The sequence below is a fragment of the Xiphophorus maculatus genome, chromosome 19 (genome assembly GCF_002775205.1).
Source record: "Xiphophorus maculatus strain JP 163 A chromosome 19, X_maculatus-5.0-male, whole genome shotgun sequence".
Classification (NCBI taxonomy): Eukaryota; Metazoa; Chordata; class Actinopteri; order Cyprinodontiformes; family Poeciliidae; genus Xiphophorus; species Xiphophorus maculatus.
The window spans coordinates 23,525,856-23,549,318 of NC_036461.1; the positions used below are offsets into that span (position 1 = coordinate 23,525,856).

General features: G+C 38.6%; 1 gene segment (V, D, J or C); it reads right to left on the bottom strand.

The window, feature by feature from the left end:
* Positions 1-7,153: 7,153 nt before the first annotated feature.
* LOC102235965 lies at positions 7,154-20,838 on the bottom strand. The segment is given in 8 exon segments: positions 7,154-7,237; positions 7,347-7,453; positions 7,571-7,603; positions 7,687-8,007; positions 8,983-8,997; positions 12,091-12,146; positions 20,397-20,709; positions 20,790-20,838. Coding segments are annotated over 8 exon segments (906 nt in total).
* Positions 20,839-23,463: the final 2,625 nt, after the last annotated feature.

A 23,463-nucleotide genomic window follows, 5' to 3' on the forward strand; every position in this document is an offset into this window, starting at 1 on the left:
CCTCTGTGTAGCTTGAGTTGATGTTCCTGTTTTCACCACATGGGGGCGCTCTCTGCGACAAATAAGCCTCCCAACTCAACGGGTCATGCTGGGGTTTATGTTTCTTTTGTGTGAAACATGTACAGTATGTAAGTTGTGTTCAGCAAGTTTCTTTTTCATTAGTGTGTAAAGGAACATTTTTCACACTACTGAAAAAGTTTCATTAGTGTGAAATGCTAAGCAAAGCTTAGCATTCATACTCTTGATATCCTGTTTTTCTTTATTGGTGCAAATGGTAGGAAGAGAGAAATTGCAAAGTTCCTGACAAGGAAACGACTGACGGGAAAAGTCCAGCAGTCCTTCTGTGGAGAAACCAGCTGCTAAAAGCCCTGAATACTAAACTCAGATGGTGTGAGGCAGCATTTATGCAAAACACATTGAATAGTGAATAAAAAGGTTTAAGAAGAGTTGTTTTTTTTGTTTTTTTACATACTTTGCAGCATCGTCTGCAGGCTTCAAAAGGGGGTCTCTGCCCAGAAACTAATGTTGTTTGAGGTGCATTCTGGTTCTGGTTCTGAAGGTCCAGAAGCTGCTGTTTATCTGCTGTTTATCAGCCTGGATCCATCAAACACAAAACAGCCGCATGTTACAACGTCTGAAATCGGCGATGATCTGCAGAACTCCTGACAGGGAAATAAAGTTCTGGTTCAGCTTTTTGCAGCAGACACAGAACAACAGAAAGTTCATGATTTGCACTGAAATTAAATATAAACCAAACATTTAATTGAGCTCTGTTGACTTATCAATCTAAAAATAAAGAAAAACATATTTGAGAAAGCTTTATTGTACTTCTTAATAAGCAATTCATGAATAAACTGATATCATTTAAAGATGGATTAAAAGACCCAGAAACTATGGCAAGTCAGGAGTTTTAAAAAAATGTACACATTTAAAAATATTGAATGAGTTATTTATTGTTATTTGGCACTCTTCACTCTCCATAAAAGCCAGGACATAATGCAGCAGCACTTTATATGCCATTTAAAAATGTAGGACAGACGAAAATAGATATTTTCTAAATTTTGAAAAAGTACATTTTTCTAAGAACAAGCTAGTTTATCCCTAGCATGGTGTTAAAATAATTTAGAGAAACAGTGAACAGTTTAGATTTTATACATATATAACTATTAACATGGGTTTCATTAGAGGTTGAGATTTTGACTAATTGGACTGGAAATTGTCAGATCTGGCAACTCTGCCGAGCAGCGCCATGTTTGTTAATGAGCTTTTTGCGCATGCGCCATGCGGGACAGAGACCGGCTGGCACGTTGCCTGACCTCGGAAACATGAAAGTGACGTCCTGATATGTATTATACCTCTGGAACCCGGTTCATAATTTCTGGTCTTCCAAGACACCGAATCTACGTGGACGTCCAGCCTAAAAGACTAAAAACTTCTGCGGAGCCACGTGACCACTCCGTGTTGACAAGGTCTTGTAATTTGGCGCCGTAACACACCTGCTGACTATCAAGGCCTAGAATGAGCCGGTAAGCCGTTGGAGCGCCATGTTTTGAAATCGCTGCGTTTGTTTTTCGGTAAGTTATTTTTCGGAAACCTTATTTAAGTTGTTTGTTGGTTTTTTTCGATGAAGTTATTGGAGCCATTTTTGTGTGTAAGCAGAGCAGCAGACAAGGAACGGCCGACCATGGCCTCTCAGCGGCGGGTCGTTTGGCTGCTGGTGTCCCTAAGACCTCTGACGGGGAGAAAAATGGCGTCTGGAACCACCAGCAGATTGAGATGGAGACTGAGGCGACCAGCGCAATCAAGCTGAGGATCCCTTCAAGCAGCCTGGGGACCCATCAAAGTTTGGTTAGTCAAGCAACTGTTGCCATTGCGGACCCTGAAGACGTCTGAAAGTAAGAGCTGTTGCGGTTTTGATGCTAACGCTGTTGAAGGCCAAAGCGCTTGGCTTTTGCTCTGCTGGATTGTTTTGATTCTCTGCTGAGAGTCGCTGTGATGAGAAGGATCCTGCTGTGTTGGAAATCTTTTTGTCTTGAGGTTTTCTGAGCTGTTTGTGGTTGCTGTGGTCATGTGACCTGTGGATTATTTATTTATTTTAATCAGCTAACATGTTGGAATCTGAAGTTCATGGTTGAAAATCTGTTGTGATGTGAAAAAAAGATGGCTGCCGAGACTTTGGCTAATATATTTAAAAGGCAGGAGGAAGTGATTCAGCTAAAGCTTTTAGTTCATATCACAATAATAAACCTTATGAACATATCTATATACAAACTGAAACATTTTTTTATTTTTGGCATCTACTTTATCTTTACTCATCAGTATCATCTACTACAGTTATCATTAATAAAAACAAATATTGTATGTGTTCATCGATTATTTGAATTGAAAAGCGAGAACCGATTTATTTTTGCGCCGAAATAAGGCGCCGTTCACGAAACACAGCGCCTTATTTCTTCTGCAAGCAGCCGGCTAACGGAAAGATCTGCTGCAGGTCAGAGGTCACAGAGGTACACTTTCCACTGTCTGGTCTGCTATCTGATTGATTTTATTTATTTTTTTGTAGAATATAACCTTCTCAAACTGAAGTTTGTCGTGTTCTCCCCGTGGTTTCTTTACATCCTGTTTTTACGCCTCACTCCACTTAGAGAAAATTTGAAACTGTTAAAGGAAACCTCACATGGTGAGACGTTCGTCCTGCAGGGGGCGACAGCTGAGCTGGTGCTGCAAGTAACTCCATGTTTTTCTTCTGGAGAAAAAAAAACCCTCCTTTTTGTTGCAGCTGACTGTTTTATTTTTTTTTTTTTTACCCCGTTCAGCCTTTAGCCGAGTGAAACTGTTTGTCTTCTACTGAACTAACTCTCTATTCTCCGATGTAGAAAGTTCTTCTTCTTCTGTTTAATTTTTGTAGCTCTGCTCTGTCCCATCTCATCCCCCGGGTTGTAGTGGCAGACGGCCTCTCATACTGAGCCAGCTTCTGGTTCTGCTGGACGTTTTTCCTCTCTACCGTCACCACATGCATCCTCGGTGTGAGGCATTGCTTTAGTTGACTTAGTTAACTTTTAACCAAAAGGAAATTATCTGCCTACAAGCTTCGTTAAATTACTTTTTAGAACGCCGTGTTCCGGCCGGATAATGCCACTGTGTTAGCATAACTAATGTCCTGATGCTTTGTTATTTATGTTGTTATATTTATTAAATTGAATATAATTTCAAGTTTTTGTGTATATATATATATATATATATATTTTTTTGTCTTGTCCAGGTTGACGTTTGAATATAAAAACACAATATTTTAATGAATTAAAGAATTCTGATTTATCTAAATCGTGTTAGGTTTGAGACATAAAGTCTTGCAAGTCAGCCTTGATTTAAAAAAAAAAAAAACCCAAACAAACCCTGCAAATAGTGTCTAAAAATGTTTATTTTTTAGAATTTTTATTTGTATTTTTTCCATGTAACAGCAGGATACGGGTCGCGGGTTTCTCTAAAATCCTGCTGTATTTAGCCGTGGTTACTGCCGACGTCTCTTCCTGAGAAAGTGATGGATCATTACAGCTGTTATTGGTTGTTGCACGTGAGGTTTTAAATAAATCAATAAATGAAAGTAATCTTGTTCTATACAGTTAAAACTAAGCCACAGAATCAATATTTAAACTGGCGTAAACTTGTGGTGTGAAGGCCTGTGCTCTGTATTCCCAGGTGTGTCGTGTTTCTGTTGCTGCACAGATGTTTCCTGGTTTTTTCCTGACACATTTTAAACAAAAACGGCTGAAGGAGGCTGAGAGTGTTTTGTAGACATTCAAATTAATGTAAAACGCTATGAAGTGACACAAATAATTTACTGTCGGGGGTCAATTACACAGGGAACCCGTCTGCTGTTTTGTAGTTTACATGGAAACAATCTAAACACTCGGATATAAAAAAGCATTTGATTCCTGACAGTTTTCCTCTTTTTTTTGTCACACCTAATTTTTTTTTTAGAAATGAAACGAGATGCACTGTGTTTAAAAGTTTTAAGACGTTTTCTCAAACGTTTCGAAGGTCTTAAACGTTTCCTGTTGGCCAGTCTGGTTGCCTGACCTCATACTGGGGGTCAGCTGGGCACGGCTGTGACCTCCTGGGCGACCTGTTGACGCGCTCTGGGAGTCACTGTGATTGGATGACCACTGCTGGTTGTTTCGTGACCTTTTCCACACGGACCTAGTGTTTTTATTTTTATTATTATTATTATTTTCCCCCTTTGAATCTTTTTAAGGTTGCTGAGCCTACTCAAATAATTTTTGTTTAAATGATTTCTTTATTCTGCATGTCTGGTAGAAATCAGACTTTGGTATTTTGATCGAATTGAATCAAAAATGTGCTTAATCAGTTGATTGATGACTTAACAGGAGCTTTTATAATTCCACATAGAGCCAGGTGAGTTAAAACATTTCATATTGAATATGATGATCTGAAACAATGTAGGTGTGGTGAAAAAAAACAATCGTATTTTTGTCCAGTTTCTAGTGCAAATAACTTTAAACTTGAAATAAGACAAATCTAACTTGCTAATATCTTTTCAGCAACACATAGAAACTTGTTTTAAGTCAATAATTTCTTAATAGGAATGAAAAAGTACTTCACTTAAAACAGTTTCTCTTGTTATAAGTGAAATAATCTGCCAATCTGAACCAGTGTTGTATAAAGTACTGAAATCTCAGAGTCAAGTAAAAGTATAAGTACCTCTCCAAAATACGACTTTGGTAAAAGTCCAAGTCACTGACTGAAATGTTACTTGAGTTAAAGTCTTAAAGTGTCTGAAACTTCTTGTACTTAAGTATGGAAATTACTGTAAAAATGGATGTACTCAAGTAATGTAATGAAAAGTACAAGTAAAAAGTAAAACAAGGCAAGTTTGAATGACATTTTTTATATTTTGGTAAACTTGTCAAATACACTTAAAATAATGTACCAACCAAGTGCAGGCAAAATTAAACCTGCTAATAAATTGTTCCAGTTTTAAAGAGTAGCACATGTTAATGGTTTGTGGTTTTGAACTTGCATGCCTTTCCTATATTCGTTAAATTTAGTCTAAATTGCTATCGCTATGGCTTCTGTCCCCCATTGAACTAGGGTGACCAGACGTCCTCTTTTTCCCGGACATGTCCTACTTTTCAGACCTAAAAAGATGTCCGGGGGGAATTTAAAAATTGTCCGGGATTTTGGTCGACTGCCTCAAACACATTACATAGCTTACAGTGCATTATAGGGCACGGCGCTGCGTGTCACGTAATCCCTGAGCCGCGTCAGTGCGGGCAGCACTCTTCTCTGTTCGTCCCCTCCACCCACCCACTGCAAGGTGTTCTGATTTCCCCAACACTGGGAGAAGCGAAACAGGTGTATCCTATTGGAGGTGATGAACAAGCCCAGGCAAGCAGGCTACGGACTTTGTTCGGTAGCCTGCTTGCTACTTGCTAATCAGTAGGTGGGATCAAAACACTTTGTTTCTCTCTCTCGCTTTTTTGTAACGAGTAACTAAACCACACATTGAAAATGTATCGGAGTAAAAGTACGCAATTAAGTTCGGAAATATAGTGAAGTAAAAGTGAAAGTCATCAAAAATTTTCATACTCGAGGAAAGTATGAAGTACTCCAAAATATACTTAAGTAAAGTAGTGAAGTATTTGTACTTTGTTACTATACAACACTGGTCTGAACTACTACTTTTTTTCATCAATATTAAAGAATCACCAACTTGAAACAAGTTACTTGTAAGTTAGTTTTGTCTTATTTCAAGTGAACCAAGATATTTGCGCTGGAAGCTAGGTAAAAATAATAAAACAAATACTTGGTCAAGATTTAGGTTTATTTTTTGCAGTGTGTGACAGAGAAACAGAAAACAGGAAAAATTTTATTTTTTCACACGACTAAACTCGTTAAATTTGATCTCCGCAACAAGTCGACACCCATCGCATTTTTCTACAAAATAAAACAAAACAAAACAAAACAAACTCTCTCAGCTCCAGGTCACAGTAAACAGCTGCTGTTTGTCATTTAGACACGTACAGTTTTTAGCTTCGGTTGACACAGAAACTGAGCGTTTACCAGCTGTGTGTGTGTGTGTGTGTGCGGAGGTGTTTTTGCACGGATGCAGGTGCGATCGCAGAGCCGGATGCGGCGGCAAAGGTTGAAGGTCGTTTCTCAGCAGAGAGACGGCGCTGCAGGCCGCCATGCGACCGCATCCTGCCGCGCTCTGCTCCCCCGCAGCGGCTCTGACCTGCTTCTCTGCTCAACGTCGACTTCCTGTTCTCCTCGCTCTTCCTCTCCTGCTAAAAATGCTTGAACTGCAGCTTGACGAAACGGAGAGTCTCGATCTGAAACTGAGATGTTTCATGTAGACGTGGAAAGAAAGTGAGCTGGCTTTTTAGAAAGCAACTAAAAATATCTGACGCCATCGCTGGAAAAAGTGATGGAGGAGTAAAGCGACGGTTACTGTCAGTATGAAGTTTTCATTTTCAGTCAGATTTTCTGCTTTCACGTCTGATTAAAAACACTCATTCGTGTAATATTGTGGTTTTAATGTATATGGAAAAACAAGTTTAGCGGCCAGTTGAAGACGTTTTTAATCATTTCCCAAACAAAGTGCGGAAAAAAAAAAACAGCCGTGACGTCAGGCATAATTTAAAACACTTTTATTTTAGATCACATGAAGAAAAACAAGCACATTTATTTAGAAAGTATCTGAAAAAATACAACAGTAAACTGCAAAAATACAAAGTCAAAATGTTATGTTTTGATCTGGTTTCTAGTGCAAATATCTGAACACCTGAAAAAAGACAAAACTAACTTAAAAGGAGCTTTTAAGCAAGAAATAGAAGCTTGTTTTAAGTCTTAGTATTGATGAAAAGATTCTAGTTCACTGACAGATTATGTCACTTATAACATGGAGAAAAAGTTTTCTTCCAAGTTAAATAATAATCAGTAAAGGATAATTGATTTAAAACAAACTCATATCTTGCTGAAAAGTTATTTGTAAGTTAGTTCTGTCTTACTTCAAGTGTTGTAAGATATTTGCAGTAGAAACTGAACCCAGAATCTGGTGAGATTTTGAGTTTTTATCAATTCTGTAAAAATAACATGAAATCTCCAAAGATTATTTCGTCTGTTCAGATTAACAGCAGATCAGGATTATTATGTACAAGGAGGAAGATTCACAGCGTCAGCTCTGCTCTCACTTGGTCTGCTTTCCACGTTTTCCCTGAAAAAGACATAAAAACAAAATAAAACATCCTCCCTCAGCATCAGAAGCTCTTCGTCTCACTCACAGGATAGTTAATCAGAACCAACATGGACGTTTGTGGACCGACCTGAAGCTTCCAGACCAGAAGGCAGACCAAGGCGGCGTAGAGGCAGCTCTTCACGATCAGGAGGCTGTAGGACAGTTTGGCGTTCTGGCTGATCTTTATGTAGTTCTCTGTAGGGAGTTCAAGTGTTTACAGCGTAAGGAAAAAGAAGAAGACTTTCTCAAAGCCGTCGACTTTCTGCCAGCTTTGTTTTCTGTGCTTCTAAGAGTGAAAGTGTTGCAGTTTACCTCGAGTCATGCCTGGATTATCTGCAGCTTTTGCTGGAGGAATAAAGACAAGGGACATCATTAGGAGTATAGCTACAAGGAGCAGTTTAGGATAGTTCTTTGCTAAGTGAACATACTTGTTATATTATAATTTCTTTCGATGTTAGTGGTCCCATTAAAGAAGCTGACGATGCACTTAAATTCAATGTCCGGCTTAAGCCAATCCCTGATGGGGACCATCAGCCGGCTGGTGATTTTGTAATAATCTCCATCCTTCTTGGCGGCGGCGTCGGTCGACACACCATCAATTATTTCCAGGTTGTTGCGCTTCCAGGACACGCTGACATGGTCTGGGTAGAAACCAGAGGCCACACAGACCAGGGTCTTCTTCTTCTTCCCTGTTTTGTCTTTGCATTGTTTTTCTGAAGGTGGGAGAACTTTCACAGTCGGGGGAGTGACTGGCGTTTTATCTGAAAGAGATAAAACAATTCATTCAGTCAAAACTCCGTCACCCGAATCTGAACATCTGGACATGTGAATGTATGGACGTATATGTATTTCTTTGGCGTTATCGATTTTAATTGCTAACAAACCTTCAAGAATATAGTTTATAACGTGCAAAACCTGTACTGATCATAGACCCAACGAGGGAGTCCCACAAAGAAGTTCTTGTTCCTGATCAATTTCGACCATCTCCTCTGGCCTGGTGTGTTTAGAACAAGTGTGAAAAGTTGCACAAGGTTTGGACCAACAAAAAAAAACAAGATTATAGTTCATTGGTGGACACGTGTCAAGCTCAAGGCCTGCAGACCAAAACTTGTTTGTGTGGCCCCTAAAACCACAGATCATAAGTCCATAAGTTCATAAGTCCAACTTGAAGACAGGGTGTGTGCTTAAATATAATTTCATCACTCAAATCAGTGTTTATTAGCATAGTCCCAAATTACATCAATGTGAAAAGATGTTTAAGATTATTTCATTTTAAAAAATACTTCCTGAATGGAGAGAAAGCTGTAATATTTGGACATTTTAACAGGTTTTATTAATACGTTCTGCTAAAACCGGCCCGTTGAGGACTTGATGGCGGCTGAAATTAAAATGAGTTTGATGCGTCATTACTTTATGTGATTATTGCACAAAGCGCGACTGAACCGAACATGTTTCACTTTAATTATCAGGTTTTTCTTCACTGGTTCATATCAACCTGATTTGCCAGCAGTACGACATAAATAGACTTTTACACAGAAGCTGAAAACAAAGACAGTCTTTTCTAGTAGTTACATTTATTCAGCAATTAAAAAGCAGCAAACCCAAATAAAAACATTCTAAACTCATCTTGGTTTTTACATTCTGGCGTTCTGATCTGAAACGTGACGTTACTTCTGAACGTTTTGGTCGGTCTTGCTAATCTAGTGCCTGAATTTTACTTTGACTTTCGATGTTTATGTCTATTCGAAATCTTGAAAGTAAACATGAAATATATTTTAGGAACACAAAATCTTACCAAGTATTTTTGGTCGAGTTTCTAGTGCAAACATCTTAGCACACTTCAGACAAGACACATCTAGCTTACAAGAAACATTTCTGAAGCTTGTTGAAAGTTAAAAACTCCTTAATATTGATGAAAAATTGCTAGTTTTAACTTAGATTATTTAACTTTGAACATGGGCAGAAATTTCTTGGTATGAGTGAAATTACCTGCTGGTGAATCAAGCAGTTTTTCCATCAATATCAACGTAAAACAAGCTCTTCTGTCTTACTGACAAGTTACTCTTAAGAAGGTGCACCTGAACTAAGACAAAACAAAAATTTGCACTAGAGACTCGACCAAAACTACTTGGTAAGGAATTGTTTTTTTTAGTGTAAAGTTAAAAAGTGAGAATGTTTGGATGTGCGGAGATAAAAGTAAGCAGGTTAGCTACCTCTACATTCTTCACTAGACAAATCCCAGAATTACAACATTATTATTTTACACAGTCGGCACATTAAATCTGTGGTTACCATCAACTTAATTTGATTTATATATATAAATATTTTAGATGCTCTTACCCAGGACTGTCAGCTTGGTTCCTTCTCCAAACTCAGCAGGGTTTGAGCTCGAGCACAACGCTCAGTCGCAACAACAAAACCTGACTCAGGTCTGCAGTTCTCTGTAGCTTAATGTTTCAATTACACAATAACTCTATTTTAATGGGTTATAGTTATCTGCTATGCAGATTATAGTCACTTAAAAATTGAAAACAAATGTTTTTTTGTTTCTCAACTTCCAAATCTTTAAGGTTCTCAACCAACTTCAGTTCCCCAGATCAGAGATGAGCTGATCTTCATTCTAAGAAATTACTCCACCTCAAAGCAGTAAACCTTGCAGTTTTTAAAAAGTACATTTTATAAAGAAATAAATTGTTGATTTTCTTTTTCTTACCTAAAACTGTGAGTTTGGTGCCTCTGCCAAAGTAAGCAGGTTCGTAGTTCGTCACACTGAGAAACAGCTGCAGGAAAAGCTGCCGAACTCGACGAGCTAAATGCTAACTTTTACTGTTTTTAACCACAACTGAACCCATGCAGAGCAGCAAGATAAAAAATACTGAATCAATTATTTTAAAAGTCCCTAAATGTAAGTCTATGACCTCTTTGAGAAGATGTATTTAAAAACCTGCAAGCAGAAACTCTACAAACCTCTGCGCTACAGCTTGTTTTCTAACTAGTAGTTTTCTTCAAAGTGAATTTTGTGGTAAAATAATTCTCAAGAGTTCTTGTTTTCTTACCTAGGACTGTGAGTTTGGTGCCTTTGCCAAAGTAAGCAGGATCGTAGCTGTTCACACTGACAAACAGCTGCAGGAAAAGCTGCTGAGAGCCAACGACCTGATTTACTGGCCTTATTTCACTAAACCTGAAACGTTCTGGCACACAAACTCACTATGGAGACAACTGAACTCCACATGATTAGGTTTGAGTTCTGCACGTTTTCCAGATGATTAATTAAATACTTCCTGTCAAGAATCAAACTTGGCTTTCATCTGGGCTTTTTCTTTTCATTCCTGTTAACACTCGGTGTTAATTTTATTCCAAACAACCTGAGTTTTACATGTTTTCTTACCCAAAACGGTGAGTCTGGTGCCTCTGCCAAAGTAAGCAGGTTCGTACTGGTTCACACTGATAGACGGCTGCAGAAAAAGCTGCTACTATTGAAAGCTAGAGGCTGCCTTTTATATTAGGGCATTATTGGTGAAGTGGATAAACTGCTGACTATTTGACCGCTTTGGAAAAAAAACCCCACTCCAATATTGACAAATTTTTCCCGTTTTGCAGTCTTACCTAAAACGGTGAGTTTAGTTCCAGCTCCAAAATAAGCAGGATTGAAGTCGTTCACACTGAGAAACGGCTGCAGGAAAAGCTGCTGCTGTTTTCAACTTCGTTTACACACAAACTAAACAACCTGTGTGGCAAAACTAAACCAAAAACTAATTCTTTTAACTTCTCCTGTTAGTTTTTTTTTTTTTTTTTACATCTGCACTAGAGCTAAAGATTAAATGCTTTATATATATATATATATATATATATACACAGTATATATGTATAACATCCAAACCAATTTTCCATTACATCTGATCTTCTAGGTTGATTTATTGTGAATATGTTTGGAGTTTCTTACCTAAAACGGTGAGTTTCGTTCCAGCTCCAAAGTAAGCTTCAGACTGGTAGTTACACAGTGTTTAACCGCGGTGATAACAACTCACTGACGGACTAATAATCTGGGCTTTGAGCCAAATATTTAACAGCTTCTCAACTTTGACTGGAGAACATTTAAGACATTCCTCACACATAATGTCTTCTACAGTTCAGAAAAAGCTCAATCGATGCTCTAATGTATCCTAAATCATGTTGGAGCTCATCCCAGCTCCTATTTCAGTTTCTTCTTACCTAAAACGGTGAGTTTAGTTCCAGCTCCAAAGTAAGCTTCGCTGCCGAAGGAGCACAGAGACTCTGGACTGCAACACAAACTCTCCGCTGCTTTTCTAACTACGAAACCTTCACTTATTTTCCTGTGACGTTTAAGACTTTTTCAGTCACGATCTCAATGGGTTTTTTTTTAATTTTTGCCAACACTTTTGGCAAAGTTATTTGCCCTGGCGTAAGCATTCTAACAACTTTTATACTATTTTTTTGGGATCTTTTATCACCAGTCCAGCTGTAAACCATGTCATTTTAGTTAATAATTTAGATTTTGAAACGGTTTCTTACCTAAAACAGTCAGTTTGGTTCCTCCACCAAAGTAAGCTTCAGACGTACTGACCACAGTGAGCAGGATCACTGCTCAAAACAGCCAGACAGCCTGCTTTCCTCTGCTCTCCTGTCATCTAAATTTACACTAAGTACATTTTTCCTTTTGAAACCAGCAAACATTACATACAAAACCTCACAAATACACAGAAATGTCCCTTTTTGTGTCATGAAATGAGCTTCTTTCTCATACAGTTTTGGTTAATTGGTTAAAGTCTGATCTGTTTGTATTTCTTGCTGTTTTCAAGTGGATTTCTCACCTAAAACCGTTAACTTTGTTCCCGCTCCGAAGTAAGCTTCAGCTCCACCACCAGAGTCACAGTGAGCGCCATCAGTGCCCAAAACAACCTCAGCTTCTTCTGTCTTTGCCACATTACATTTCACATTATTTTTTTGCTGTTTGTCCATCGTAAGCCGCTCTTCGTATTCGCCACGACGCAAACGTGATGATTTTTAAAAAAATTGTATTTAATTTAAAACGAAGCTAAACATTTTCGGCTTAGTAAAACTGCTTTAGCTGCTTTCATAGGGATCAAATTTCAAAGTTTTACTCACCTAAAACAGTCAGTTTTGTTCCCTGGCCGAAGTAAGCTTCATAGTTGGCACAGCGGTTAAAGTTCAGAGCAAAAAGTACGGAGCTCAGGCAGCGAGCAGCTCAACTTTCACTGGGAATCTTTCTTTATTTGCTCTTATTTTTTAAGGTTTTTTAAAGATGTGTCTAAATAACATTTATATTTTCATATTTCTTACCTAAAACTGTTAACTTTGTTCCTCCTCCGAAGTAAGCTTCAGAAGCACCAGTGACACAGTGAACAGATTCAATGTGTAAAACACCACAACATGCAGCTTTACATTTCAAATCCTTGTCCTATTATTGGTCGATTTTCCTCAGAAATAGTTCAAAGGTTGCAGATTTTAGCCAGATCTAAAATGCATCAGTTTGGCTCTCAAATTTACTTTGTTGAGACTTTTACTCACCCAGAACGGTCAACTTTGTTCCCTGGCCAAAATAAGCTTCTCTGTCATCACAGCGCTTCGGCTTCATATCAAAACGTACCGAGCTGGACTTTGACTAGAAACACCTGCTTATTTGCTGCTTATTCAAGCTCCTTTACGGCTTAAAATTTGGTTTGCTTTTGCAAACTGTACTCACCTAAAACTGTTAGTTTTGTTCCTTTTCCAAAGTAAGCTTCGTTGAGGTTGTCACAGTGCAGCAATACTCAACAAATACCTCTTTAACCGTAATATTTATGTTTAAATGACTTTAACACAACGTCAAGCTCAAGGCTTGATTGAGTGTAATCTATTAGGTTTCAGTATTGAAGTGAAATATTTACCTAAAACTGTGAGTTTGGTTCCTTTTCCAAAGTAAGCAGGATCTCCGTAGTTCACAGTGATTTGACTTCAGTTCAATAAGCCAAAACGTTTCATGTCACCAAATTTTACTTCAATTCAAGAATTACTTTAGTTTAAATCTGATCAGATGAACATGTGAGAAGTTAAACTTACCTAAAACTGTGAGTTTGGTTCCTTGGCCAAAGTAAGCTTCAGCATTGTCACAGTGCAGTGATACTGAACACGAACCTGTTTTTCTACCAGAATTAACTTTACAAAGACACGTCTGTCTGTACAGAGGTCCTAATCAAAGTATTACTTATTAAAACTCTGTAATAAAGTGAAATATTTACCTAAAACTGTGAGTTTGGTTCCTTGGCCAAAGTAAGCAGGTTGAGTGTTGGTCACAGTGCTTCAACTTCAGGTTAATACGTCTGAACTTTTAAACTCTTAAGACGTTTTCTTTATTCCCACCTGACCTTTGCGTTAATTTTAAATCTGATCTAAACCTGAACATGTGAGAATCTAACTTACCTAAAACTGTGAGTTTGGTTCCTTTTCCAAAGTAAGCTTCGTTTCCAGTGTCACACTGAATCTCTCCTGGACCAAAAAGTCTCCAGACTTTCCAGAATCTTCTCCTTCAGCCTGGCTGTAATAACCCAGATCATCAGGAAGGTAAAACCTGCAGGATGAGCTTCACAACGTTTAAAGAAGTTGTGATTTCTGACCCTGAGGAACAAATGATCCAATGTCTCCATGTTTAAACTCAAACATCTGTTAATTAAAGCTGTTTCTGGTTGATTTTCTACATATTAAAGTGTTTTTTAAAGCCTGGCTGAGCCTCCACCCTGCCCACCTCCACCTGCTTCCTGCTGCTGCTCTCTGAGCTCCGCTCAGCCGTCCACATGATGGATGTCAATGGGAGGAGGTTTTTGTACGGCGGCTCTATAGGATTGTATCACCGTGGCCCCCTGTCCCCACGGTGGAAAAGCATCACACAAAAACCTGCTGCCTCCGTCTCTCCCCGCCTCCCCCCAGCCAGCCTCTCCGTATCTCAGCCTCCATCTGTGAGTCTCTGGGAGCAGCTGTGGAGGTCGGGCCGACTTGACGCTGGAGCAGCTCCAGGCTGCCTGCTGCTATTTCTGGGGCGGCTAAGAAAAGAAGACAGAGCAGAGGACAGGAAGCTGCTGGCTGCTTTTGTCTGTAGGTATAAACAGGAAGTGACACGTCAGCTGGTCATGACTCTGCAGCCAATCAGTCAGCAGAGAGAGAACATCCACTGATGTGTGTATTGAGTTTAAGGTTGTTGTATTGTCAAAAGATAAAATTGGAACGATGACAATGAAACAGAGACGATGTTTTCAGAGTCCGAATAAAACTTTTTCAAAGTTGAAATTAGTTTTTCTATATGAACCTTTAACAGCGTTGTACGTCTACAGAAAGTTTGTCCGTCCTTCTTTCCAAAATAGCTCAAACTCAGTCAGAATTCCCAGTTGGATTAGCCTCCGAACTTTGACTGGGCCATTCAGACATGAGAATATGCAACATAAACATGTTTGGGGTTCTTCCTGTACTGGAAGGTAAAACTTTTGCAACCTCCACAACGTTTCCTACCAGGACTGAATTCATAAACTTCACCTCAAGTTCCCCCTTCCTGGCGGAGTGAACTACTGATCCAATGAACTGAACACGTGAGAAGTTCAACTTACCTGAAACTACGAGTTTGGTTCCTTTTCCAAAGTATGCTTCACTTGCATTTGGTTAAGTATCACCTTTATTTATAACTGATTCTGTGAAGCCTCTATCATTCGTCACAGAATGTTGTTCGGTGCCACATGTAACGTTTTGTATGAATCATTTGAAGTGAAGTTTTGGCCTCTTAAGACCAAAGTATGTCCTTCTTATATTTGTCCTCTCTAATAAATAACTTGTGGCAAAATGGATACAAATCTTTATATGTGTTTTTATTTTATTGCCATTCTTCTGTAAAGGCCTTATTGGTAGAGTGGACAGTTGCCATAGCAACAGATTCTCCCATCTGAGTTGTGTTTTTACTGAATGTTGAATTTCTTAAAATCTGTTCAGTAATATTAACTGTTACTTTGTTGCCATCATTTTATTTTAAGTTTTCAGTGTGTTAAATAAACAAGACGTCCAGAATTGCTAAAGACTGAGGACAAAAATCTGAATACATTTTGCATATTTAACTTTATTTATCATGATAGAATCCATTTTTCTGTAGATGTTGAAAATCTAACGTCTTTGTATGATAGTTGGAGGTTACAGTTGAGTTTTGTGAATTGATTCACTTGTATTTTTCCCACATGGCCAGTAGAGGTCAGTATAAGATGAGAATTTTAACTTAAATTTCCTAATCTCAATGGGAATATAGGATTAAGGGAAAATCCGAACTTGGAGACGAGAGGCAGACATGAGGAGTGATTCAGGGTCTTATTACAGAGTGGGAAAACTGCACTCTGATCAGTCTGTGGCTTTGAGTAAATGAGACAGAAGGAGGTTTCATTCTGTGATCCCAGAGATGTAGTGAACTTTTCAAAAGTGCAGGAACATGAGCTGACTGGGAAGGGTTTGTGGTGAAGGATCACATCACATACCAGCTCAAGACATATAGATAAATTACCTGAAACTCAGTTTTTTGAAAACTCATCTACCTATTATTAGGCTACAAAACTGAAGTAATAATATGTTTTCTTGCGTTTTCTTCAATCCTGCTGCAGCGGTGTCCAAAGTTTTTCCCATTAGGGCCAAAAATGTCAAATTGAGAGGAGTCAAGAGTTATTATGGATTAATGAATAAACAGACAATCTAAATAAATGTAATAATCTAAATAGACAATATCTTAATAAAGTAGTATTTTCTTTGTAGAAAATGAATCTGTAAATCATTACTGATGTAACAAATATGAACAGTTGCTGTTTTAATTTTTTTCACCTTTGGTAATTAAACAAAAACACTTTCTCTTGTACCTAAATAAATATGTTTTAAGAAGATTTGGTATGAAAAAAAAATCTATAATTAATCGCAAATTTGCTACCCACTTGGGACCTCCCTGTCGTATAATTTTGTAATTACTCTTATTTCCTGGAATATTCTGACTTGTTGGCTGTGATTGGTTCTTTTTCATCTAAGGAATATGCTGATTGGATGAAAACTTCCATTGCAATTGCTTTCTAGTTAGTAATGTTCTTTGCGTATGAAAAATTTCACATCTTTTTGGCCTTCTTGGCGTTCCAGATGTGAGGAGGAGGAACATTGGAGTGGAGGTGTGAAGGTGAACACTCACACACGGCTGTAGGGTTTATTCTACGCATTCACAATGGCAGATAGCTTTGTGCTAATTAACCAGCTAATTTTAGCACAATTTCTGATGGGGTATATATATGTTAGATGAGCACTTTGTTCATGGGAGACGGAGACGGGTTACTGTTTATAATGAGGCGGAAGCAAAGCCTTCGATGACACGCTACAATCACAGTGTCATCTAGTGGCCGGGCGTGACAACTACAGCGTTACACCTGTACTGTTTAAATGTGAAACTTTTCCCTACAGGCAGTTTCCAGGCAGCAGTCTTGTGTGAATATTAACCACAGATGTAAATTCAGAGATCCAGTATAAGGATACAAACACTCAACACCACAAATTAATGTTCGTTCATAAAGGTATTTTCATTCACATCAGTTTCGGCGCCGGTTTCATACCAGTGACACAAAGGACAGCAAGATTTGATGAAAACTGAGGACGTTAACCGTCTCACCACAAAAGAGTGCAACACCCATACACAATCCTATGAGTTTCTAAAAGTTTGCTTTGTTTCAGGCCAATATTCTTCAAAATATACCTCATGTCACACTGTTATGTTGACGTTTTTCAGTGTTTTCCCTCCCTGGTCTCGTTGTTTCCTCCTCCTGAGGTTGTTGTTAGGCGGCTGAGGCAGCCTGAAGCACTGTGCTAGACTGGAAGCGCAGTAGTACACAGCAGAGTCTGCAGCCTCAGGAGAGTGGATCTGCAGGGAGGTTCTGAGCACTTCTGGACGGGTCATGGTGTATTTGGTCTTGCTGAAAGGAGCTTCAACAGACGTGGTGTCTTGACCTGCAGAATATGCGACCAGCTCCATTTTCCCACTGCCTGCCGGGTGTCTGTACCAGAACATGTAGTAATTCTGATTATTGTCCTGGTCGCACCGCAGGGTCACGCTCTGATCGCCGTCTCTGACGAACACAGATGGGAGCTGCTGGAAGTTCACAGCGGAAATGGAGAAATCTAGAAAGCAAAGTAAAAAACACGATAAAATGTTTTTAAATTAAAAAAAAGAAAATGCGGTTCCTTTCTCCTGGAGTGATTTTCTTACCAGGCAAGAATAAAACTGCGATCAAAACCAAGTTCATTTCTGGAATAATTTTGCTGCTTTAACTTGTGAAATGAAAAGGTAACAGAAGATGATCTGACCCTCCTCCTCTCTTCTTACAGATCTGAATGAGTTTCTCTCTGTAGCTACTAGTCGGCGTCTTAAAGAGACAGTACTGAGATTTTTGAAGTGAGGTTCTGTTAAAAAGTTAGGAAAATGAAAGTTGTGCAGTGCCAATAAAAACACCTCTTTATTGCTTTTACAAATCAATAATCATTCAATCTTATATTTTTATTTATTTTTCACAAAAATACTAGAATATGTCTTTAATGTCAAATTAAAAATTGATTTCTACAAATTAAAACATTTAACATAAAATAAATAATAAAAAATACCCACAGACTTAATTGAACAGAGGTCCAGCCAATTTGTGCTAGTAGTCTCACGTTGCCTTAATTGTTATATTTAACTCGGGTTCACTTTTTTCTACTATTTGTTACATTTTCCTTTTTTATTTTGCTGCTATGTTGCAGATCAATACACACAACACTGTAAAAACACTGCACTGATGTTAAATGTTCGTTAGAATTTAAAGTATATTGATCTTTGGGAATGTTTTCTTGCGTTATTGTACAATTACCATCGTGTTACTTGAAAATGGTTTGAGAAGAACAATATTATTTTATCCCAATAACCTTGGGGACAAAAGCAAAACTGGTCATGACAGGAGGCCCATAGGTACATAATTTTTATCGGCAAGAACATATACAGGTTTTTTTTTTTTGCTTTAATTACAGATAATTTAACTTGTTTTTGTGAACTTCTACCACAAAAACATTTTTAAATCTCTCTTTGGGATTAAATGAGCTTGTTCTGTCAGAAATGTATATTTTCAGAACTGGATGTATTGAAGTGAACAGAACCTTGTAGATTTCTTTCAAAGAGCCATAAAGTCCCATCAATACTACCAGACTGTAGGAGACTGATGGGAGCTGAATAATTTATTATTTAAATCCGTTTCCACGGTAACAGCTTTCCTCAACAGGTCTCTGTATTCCTATTGGCTGTCAAACGGCACTGTTTAATTGAGGTGGAAGCAAAGCAGAACATAGAAGCATTTGAGTTGATAATGATATTGGTTAAATTTACTGTGCTTAATATTTGGCTGTTTTTATGGGAATGTGGATTTTTCAGATCAATTTGAGAATTAATTTTGATCAGATTTCACATTTTATTGTCATGTAGTGCTGGTCTGGGTCTTGACTTGGTCTCGGGTTTGATGGTCTTGACTACAACACTGTCGTGAGAATCACACTGATTTTTTTCCTAGTCCTGCACTCATAATAAGAATGTATCACCCAAACGCACATATTCATTTACAACAGCAAAAAGCCTTCTTCCTGTTTATAAAAATATCTAAAGTCCATGTGGAACTGCTGTTCCATTCATGTAAAATTAGCCATTTTCACCATTTTTGTCACTTTCTCTGATAGTCAGACAAGCCACGGCTCCTTCCTGCCTGCGTACCACAGACGGTCTCGTTATTTGTATGACTGTCTGATCTGCATGCATCACTGTGACTAGCGGCACAATAGTAGGTGCTGCTGTCATTCGGAAACAACTTTGGGATTTGAAGAGAGAACAGATTTTGCGACGGATCGATCTGAGACCGGTAACGTCCAACAGTTTCTTCGTATTCTTTGAGGATGAACTCCATTTGGGCCCCGTGGCTCCTCTGCTGGTACCAGAACATGGTTTGGCTGCCCATGCCTTGGCCTGTTCCCAACCTGCACTCAAACGTCACGCTGTCTCCGGGGGAAGCGATTCGATGTTGAGACTGAAGAATTACAATAGAGAAACCTGCAGGATGTGAAGAGTAAAGTTTCAGATTGTTCTTACTCACAGACAAACCAACGTAAACAAACTCGTAGGCAAAATAAATGTTTGGATCTGAGCAATTCTGGCCGCTTGCACATTTTTCAGAAATCTACCTGAGTGCGTCAAAAGTGACAGATAAAAGACGGTCACAAACATGTCAGCAACGATCTGGCTGCAGCTGAATGGAGGAGGCGATGAAACGACGCCTCTTATGAGAAACAAACCAGGAAGTCACATGACCACCTGTCTACAGGATGTGAAATATTCCTTCACAAAATCTCCAATTACTTGAAGTCTCATGTGCTAAACTCACATGCTGTTGTTGTTTTTTAACACAGGGAATATAAAGCTTTGAAACATTTTGATCAGACAGCTGCAGGTGACGCAGAACGCATCGGCCCACTTCTACTGTCCTTCCACTGGCTCCCTGTAGACTTTAAGACACTTGTGTTAGTTTATAAGTCACTGAACCTCCTGGCACTAAAGTACATTAAAGACCACCTGCTGTTGTATCAATCTTCCAGACTTCTCAGATCTTCTGGTTCTGCTCCGCTCTGCATTCCCAGAACCAGAACCAAACATGGAGAAGCAGCGTTCAGCTTTTATGCACCTGGAATCTGGAACAAACTTTTAGAAACCCGGAAAACAGCCGAAATACTGAGTTCCTTTAAGTAAAGGCTAAAAACCCACCTACTTAGCGCTGCCTTTGATTATCGTTAAGTGAAACGTTGATCAATACATTTGATGTGTATTGGTGCGATGATCTGGATGATTGCATTTGTCAAACTTTAAGGTTTATTGCTCGTTTCGTAATTGAATGTATGGTATAAAGCCCTTTGAACTGCGTTGTTGCTGAAATGTGCTGAACTAGTCGTCTTGACAGTGATGGCTGCTGGGCTCTGTCTAGATTCAGAGAGGAGATAACATGAGGCCATAGGTTGGAGGTTTTTGTTCAGGGCTGCTGGATGTTTGGCGCAGTGTGCTTCCCTTGCAGCACAGAAGTACGTCGCCGTGTGTTCGGCTTTCAGACCGGCGATGGAAAGAGAGAGGTTCTTCTTGGCTGCCGCTAAATCTCCACCTAACCGAAAATGTTTCCTGAACTTTTCCTCCACGCTGTCGTTGCTGATCTGTCCGTATCCATATCCGATGAGGTTCAGAGCCTGGTCTCCAGGAGTCTTCTGGTACCAGAGGACGACTCTGTACGATGACTGGTTGTGTGAGCAGAAAAGCTGAACATCTTCACTGGTGTTGCTGACGATGTTCGAGGGAAACTGGTGGATGTCGATCCCCAGAGAAAAACCTGCAAAAACCAGAAAAAAAAGAGAAAACTGTTAGAACAGCTAATTAAATACATGTAGCTGAACAAGTAATTGACATTACCTGCAAGGCAACAGAAAATTAAAATGGCAATCATTTTGTTACTTTGATGGCGTTTTGTTAGAGTGATGATGATGAAGGCGATGAGTGTGGTGAACTCAAAAAAAAAAAACCAAGCAGACGAATGAGGAAGTGATGTCAGTCACGTGGTAAAAGACGAGCAGCTGGCTGAAAGCTGCTTCTTGACGTTCACTCCCTCCTATCAGCAGCAAAGAAATATAACCATGAGGTCATTTGAGCCTTTTGTTGGTTCATTAAGCTTCATAAATGGTGGAAGATAATGTGGCCTGTCGGTTTCTTTGCTGATGAATCTTTTCATCCAATGACCTGCAAAAAGCCTTAAAATAAAATAAAAAACTAGATACTTATTGACTTAATATGTACTTCAGTGAAATTATTCATATTTATAATAATAATAATGAGCAATGATTATTAAACATGCTATTTCCAAATTCTACCGTTTCTGCTTCCAGAAAATCCAGAGAATTGAAGGCCATCAAGCACTTATAAGTTCTTTATAAAAGTAATTTTATAAGTTCTTTATAAAAGTTATTTTATAAGTTCTTTATAAAATAACTTATGAATAAATAAATTAATAAAAGTATTTAATTTTAAAAAATACATTTTGACAGACAGATGTACAGACATGCTAGCTAGCTAGGCTAACAGTTTGTCTAGATTGATAATTAGCTAGATAGTTAGAGAATTATAGATGCTAACTATCCAGTATTAGCTAACTTGTTATTATCTAGTTAGATAATTAGTTAGCTAACTAGATAATTAGCTAACTAATTATCTAAGTAGATAGATAATTAACTAACAAACTTATTATCTGGCTAGATAGATTATTAACTAGCTAGCTATTATCTAGCTAAGATAATTATCTACCTAGCTAAATATCTATCTACGTCTACAGATAATTAGCTAGATAGTTGTCTAGATTGCCAATTTGCTAGTGTCTAGACTGACAGAGATGGAAAACTTTGCTTCTGTGATAACAAAAGTAACAGATGTTTGTCTGTGACAGGGTTCTAAGACATTCAGTAGAGATATGCACAAGATAAAAATCAAAAACAAGTCATAGAAATCCCTCTGCTGTTGAGTGCTGTAATTGCACTCAATGATTTTTTTTGGGATGTATAATTTTTTTTGTATAGCTTTCCAGGGTAGTGAGACTGAGTAATAGGCACACAATCCCAAGATTTTGTAAATTCATCCACTTTATTATGAATATTCTATTTATTATTTTTTACTGCATTTATAGAGTGAGATGGTGAAGACGTGCCTTTGTTTCTAGGATGGAAGCTTTCATAAAACTTTGTAAATGAAAATCACTGAAGGACCTCTGCCTGGTTGTCTTCCTGATTATTTAAATAGGACCAAATGCTGAAAAAAAAAAAAAAAAAGTTGCCTTAGAAAACACCCTCATGCACATATCGACCACAAGCAGGCTGCACGGAAGACTGGAAACCACGGATGATAAAGCCATTGAACAGTTTTTGTAACGTTCAGAGGTGCGTTTTTGTCGTTGTGCTTTACTTGCTGCACAGAAGTAGAAAGCACTGTGCTTCTCTGTAGCACTGATTGTAAGAGAGGCGTTTTTCAACGTGTTCACACTCAGATCTCCAGAGATGTTGAAGTCCTTCTTATACGTCTCCTCCATGGTGGCGTCTTTGTAGCTCAGATACCCCAGCAGGTTCATGGCCGAGTCTCCGGCCGGGCGCTGATACCAGAGCGTCACTCTGTAGTCGGTTTTATCATAGGTGCAGAAAATCTGAACTTTAGCACCGGGGTGTGTGATGAGATCGGAGGGAGACTGATTGACCTCAACACACAGACTGACACCTAAAGTTAGAGACAATGCTTAGACATTGATTGTAAAAAGGCATAAAATGTTAACTTATCTACATTGTAATAATTTTTGTTTACCTGCAAGGTAAGAAAGGATGAAGATGGGATTCATTTTACCTCTGTAAGTTAAGCCTCAGCTAACAATCCACCACCATAAGGCAGACAGACAACGTTTAGGTGTTTGGCAGCTGGAATCTAACCAGCGATGAAAGTGAAGTTGCTGCTGATAGTGACGAGGATTTAACTGAACCCTGCAGAGGAAAGGGAAGTGACGAAGAAACACAAACCCTCAACGCAGACAGCTGAAGTCAAAGATTCACTTGAGGCTCAGCTGCTTTCTGTTCAAAAAGTTCATATTAAGCCTTTATTTATTTATTTTTTTCCACATTTTGTCACATTACAGTGGCAAATTTCAATGTTTGAAATTGTGACTTTATGACGGAACAACAGAAAGTAATACTGAAGGATGGAAAAAAGCCACTGGACATTCAACTTAAAGTTCACCAAAAACCATGTGGGGGACAAAATTAAATATAAATGAATATGATCTGGTCAGGTGAGACCCTAACTGAACTTTTTAGATTGCAAGTACATGGATGGCAGAAAACTAACCACAGCATCACCCTGATCAAACCGTCCCCATGGTAAAACATGGCAGTGGCTGCATCATGCCTTCTTTTGTCTGCGTGAACAGCTGGTGACTTTCCTGGAAGAAAACAGCCTAGAGACGTCAAAAGACTTGAAACTAAAGCAAAGGTTCACCTTCCAACCTCAGATGTAGCTACTGAGCCACAATGAGACGATTTGGATCAAAACATGTTCAAGT